At 38.1% G+C, this 4,837-nt stretch overlaps 1 protein-coding gene across 1 annotated transcript; it reads right to left on the bottom strand.

Annotated features, from left to right (window-relative positions):
• Positions 1 to 1,582: 1,582 nt before the first annotated feature.
• On the bottom strand, positions 1,583 to 2,491 carry LOC143387565 (olfactory receptor 14C36-like). Its single transcript, XM_076841898.2, has one exon. It carries the CDS (start codon positions 2,489 to 2,491, stop codon positions 1,583 to 1,585), a length of 909 nt encoding a protein of 302 aa, XP_076698013.2.
• Positions 2,492 to 4,837: the final 2,346 nt, after the last annotated feature.

Genomic DNA, 4,837 nt, shown 5'->3' with positions numbered 1-4,837 from the left:
ACCAAGATGGATGTCTCTCAATAGGAATGGTGTTATTCTATTTAATTTTTTTTCTAAATTTATACATTAAAGTTAAACTTAATTTACTTGTCACCTCAACTCATGTAAGATTTTGAATGCCACTCATTAGGATTCAGTAGGTTATGGTTGTAAAAGTGGAGGTCACAGAAGTCATCTGTGGTGCTCTGAAGGGCCTTCTGCTCTAACAGGGATCATTGGAGCAGGGAGACCCAGTAATCAGACACAGTGGATGGAGCCTGTGTTCTGGTTGGATCCTGTTACAGCAGGTCAAGGCTTCCTGCTGATTGTCTGGGGTGCTCATTGGTCCTGACTACAAGTATTCCCTTGTCTGCAAATGTTAAGAGATTCTGTTATTCATTATACACATATATTTAGATTTTTGTATTTTCCTAGGTAATACATATATTAATAATTTTGTACACTTTTTCTTATTAGTGAACTGGTGAAAAAATCATTCTTAGAATTTGGAGTTTGATGCATTGCCTACAATATGTATGAACTCTTTTTTTCTTATTTTGTTATATTAAAATTTCAAGATACTTTGACAGTGAGTATATGTCAGTTGCAATTAATAACTAGCAAAACACATACCAGTTAGGCCACTAAAATATTTAAAAAGACATAACCTGTGTGAGAGGATGAAAGACTGCAAAAAGGCATTAGAGGACATGTATAGATACAGGCTTACATTACATACTTATACAAAGTTGACAGTTGACATAGGGGAGACACTTAGGTCAGATAATTAGTGTCTGTCATTTCATTTTATCAGACATGACAAAGTCTTAAATGTTACAGAATTAAGTTACATGGTGGAGGCAACCATCTGAATGCTCAACTGCAACTTAGTCCCAAGGTTTGGTCCCCATCTCTGGGTCAATTATGGACATAAAAAAGACTGGCAGCCAACAAGGCCTAGGAAGGCAATTTGTCTTCCCCAGGGGATGCATTTGACTGTCAGGACACAGGGGTTGGTAACCATGGCCCTCTGTTTACTTCATGGACAAGGACTATTCTATTTTTCTATGTTCCAGAAGGAGAGAAATGCTACTATGATTCCCTCTACACTTTTGGTTATAACTTCTTTAGGATTTGATTTTTGTGTATTTCCAATGTATTTAAATTGACACAATTGTGTACCAGAGACCTTCCAGATTTATTTCACACATCACTAAATGAGATCACTAAATATGGTCAAATGATATCAGGTTGTTCTCATGATTGATTTGTAAGGTTTGCATCTGTGACTTTACTTGATTGAAGTACTACAAACTATTTGGTGAATCATAAACAGATATAATCTCAAATGATTATAACATACAACTTGAATTATACTCATTAATTAAAGATGCATTTGCTAACATTATACATTTTATGAAGAATAAATAAAAATGATTTCATAAATTAAAACAAAAATTATTTTACAAGTTGAAGTACCCAGGACCCAATAAGGTGACATTAGAGTAAGCAGTATGACTTCTGAAGCCTAGCTATGAAGAGCATGATCTCTAATTAAGAACTTCAAACAGTGAAATAAGAATAGTACTGAAAAGCATCTTTATCATTTCCCTGAGAACAACTGTCTTCCCATTAATCTCCTCACAGCGTCCTTTACCTGTTTGTTCCTGAGACTGTAGAGGAGAGGATTCAGGAAGGGAGGAACCATGGTGTAAAAGGCAGAGAGAACCATGTCCTCGAGTGTGTCAGAGGTTGCTGAGGACCTCAGGTACACACCTGTGATGGAACTGAGGAAGATGGACACCACAAGGATGTGAGGGATGCAGGTGGAGAAGGCCTTCCATGGGGCTCTGGTGGGAAATTTCAGCACAGCAGAAAATATGCAAAAATATGACAGGACAATAAGAAGGAAGGAACCACCACAAATAACCACAGCAGAGACAAGAATAAGGACCTTGTTGCTGGTGGTGTCAGAAGAGGAGAGCCTCAGCAGAGAGGGGACATCACAGAAGAACTGATGGACCACGTTTGACTTGCAGAAGGACAGCCAAAATGTGTTCCCAGTGTGCACACCTGCATACAGCAGACCACTGAGCAATGAAGCCAGGGTCATGCGGACACAAAATTGAGGGTTCATGATGAGAGGGTACTGGAGGGGCTGGCAGATGGCCACATAGCGGTCCCAGGCCATGATGGTGAGAAACAGAAGTTCAACACTTGCACAAAAAATGACCAGGAAGATCTGGGTTGCACAACCAGTCACTGAAATGGCAGTGAGAGAGTTGATACAGGCACTGGGGACAGTGATGGAAATGAAGCACATGTCCAGGATGGACAGGTTCCTGAGGAAGAAGTACATGGGTGTGTGCAGGTTCTGGTCAGCAGTGGTGACAGTGACGATGAGAAGGTTCCCTAACAAGGTACCCAAGTAGGTCATTGGGAATACTGTGAAATAGAGGAAACTCAGATCCCAGCCATCAGGAGAGCCAAGGAGGAGAAATTCAGTTACCATGGTGGAATTATCCATTTATTGAAAATTCAGATTGAGTGGGATGATAAAGAGATAAAAGTGGAAAGAAAACAGAGTTAATGAAATTACTTTATATATTCTTATGCACCATGTTTACTTGTATATTGCAGTTGCTTTCCCTGGAGACGAAAGTCACTCTTGGTTTTCTCAAATGTTTACTCATTTCTGAGCAGAGTGCACCTCCACACCAGTTCAGGTGTGGAGGTCTGCATCATAGGGTCTGGGCCTGACCTGCAGAGCTTGTCCTCAGGTCCTCATCTGGCCTCCCCTCACCCACTGAAACTCCATGCAGAGCATGTGACAATGTTTTTTTTTTTTTTTAATGATCTATAATATAGTTACTTTCACTCTCTTCCATGAATATAATTTCAACATTATTTTGCCATTTTTCCACACTAAATAATTCAAAGTATTATTAATAATTCCAATTGTAATTAATTTTCAAATATTTTTAAGTAGGAAACTATTCATAATATAGGAGTATTTATCTCCATTAACATGAAAAAATTTAACTCATAAGGAAAGCCTCTCAAGAATTCAAACTTTTCCATACCAGGCTGCAGGTCCAGTGCTATGGTAAAATGAGGGGATCTGACTGGACTGGACCTGGACTCTCCTGCCATCCCCCACTCTCCCTGCTGATCCTCAGGATGGGGTGATACTGTATGCAGGCCACAGAATCTCAGATAGGAATATGTTCCTTTTCCCACTGGGACTCTTTCTCTCTCCAACAGATCAGTGTGAGGTGTTTAAAGCTCCAGATTCTAGCGCAGATGACATTCTTTTAAACTTTTATTTTTTGCCTTAATGCATTTTTATTCTGTGTTCAGAACCATGAAGTTGAAGATTCCTTTGTCTAGACAATAATTTGTCATTTTCCTGTTGACACCTTCCATTTTAATCCTTTCCTCCAAATGTCATGATTATACAAAGTGATCCAGGCTGACTACCCTAAAAGAAAGATTTTGCTCATACTTACAGCACTTCTGAAGCATATCAGACTAGTTCAATCCCAAATCACCAAAATTGTCATTTCTTCAGCACTCTGAAAACCTGGGTCCACCTCAGCACTTTGTCAGGTTAACCACACTCACCCTTAGAAAAGCGATCTTCATCATGAGTTTGTCTGGCCTTTACTTAAAATTTGTGTCCTCCAGCATCAAGGGTGTGTGCCCAGACACAGGTATGTTGGTGTTAATTTCACAGTTAATTTCAAGGACCCCTACTCAATCTAGCTGTAATCTCTTGCTTGCCCTATTCCCCATTTCTCACTGACACAACCTGAATATCACACCTCAGTGACACCCTTGTTCACAGCATGCCCTATAACTTGCTGTCAGAGGCCCTTTTCTACTGTTACATAATGATTCCCTTTTCCCATTACTACATACTGAGCTGTAAGGAGACTCAAATGCAACTTTTCCTCAGAAACCCTCTTCATAGCTTCTAATTATTCTTCTATTTCTCTGTAATGTTAGAAATCGACATGTTCTTCTGCATTTCAGTAAATCAGAATGCATTTATCCCCCAAATTACTGTTGCAAATTCCTTAATTTTTTGGCCATGTATTGCTCAATGTTTTTATTCTCTTAGTAGCAAGTGCATGACTTCATGGATAATAGTTAATAAAAAATGCAATGTAGCATAATCATCTAACTGCTAACATGAACTAAGTTTTTATTTGACTTATTTAAAAATGAGTAATTCCTAAATTGGTGAAGCCCTTTCTTCACATCTATAAGAAATACAGTGTACCTTCTTTTGAAATAACTCACCTTTGCCTGTGAGCATAAGATCTTTACAAATTAGGTAATCTTTCCACAATTATTTATTAATGATTCATAACATGGCAAAATCTGCTCTAGATACTGGGTTTAAATAAAATAAGTATATTATCATCTTTAAAACATAATTTGAGTACTGTGAAGGAAAAATAAAATGGTACACATGTAAAAGGTCAAATAAACATGAAAATTTTTGAAAGTGATATGAGACTAATCAGGTTTCTTTATGGAAATCTGCCAGGTTTTTCACCTTTTATCCTGGATTCTGGGATCTCCAGGAGTTTTTGTTGACCACCTCAAAACATCCTGTCACATACAGATGATATATAAACATGGGTTTAAATCTAAAATTTGCATAGAACTATAGATACATTTTCTTTCTTTTTAAAAATGTTTTAATTTTCTGTGTATGTGGAGCTGAGTGTTGAACCCAGAGTCTGGTGCATGCCAGGCCATCACTCCATCAACTGTTATATGTCCCTATTGCTCTTTCTTTATTATAGTTTTTAACACAAAACCACCTCCTGCTTTTCTTTCTCCAATA

Source organism: Callospermophilus lateralis, chromosome 5 (genome assembly GCF_048772815.1).
Source record: "Callospermophilus lateralis isolate mCalLat2 chromosome 5, mCalLat2.hap1, whole genome shotgun sequence".
NCBI lineage: Eukaryota > Metazoa > Chordata > Mammalia > Rodentia > Sciuridae > Callospermophilus > Callospermophilus lateralis.
The sequence above is the reverse complement of the archived record's forward strand: the minus strand, read 5'-3'. Positions and strand labels throughout refer to the sequence as shown.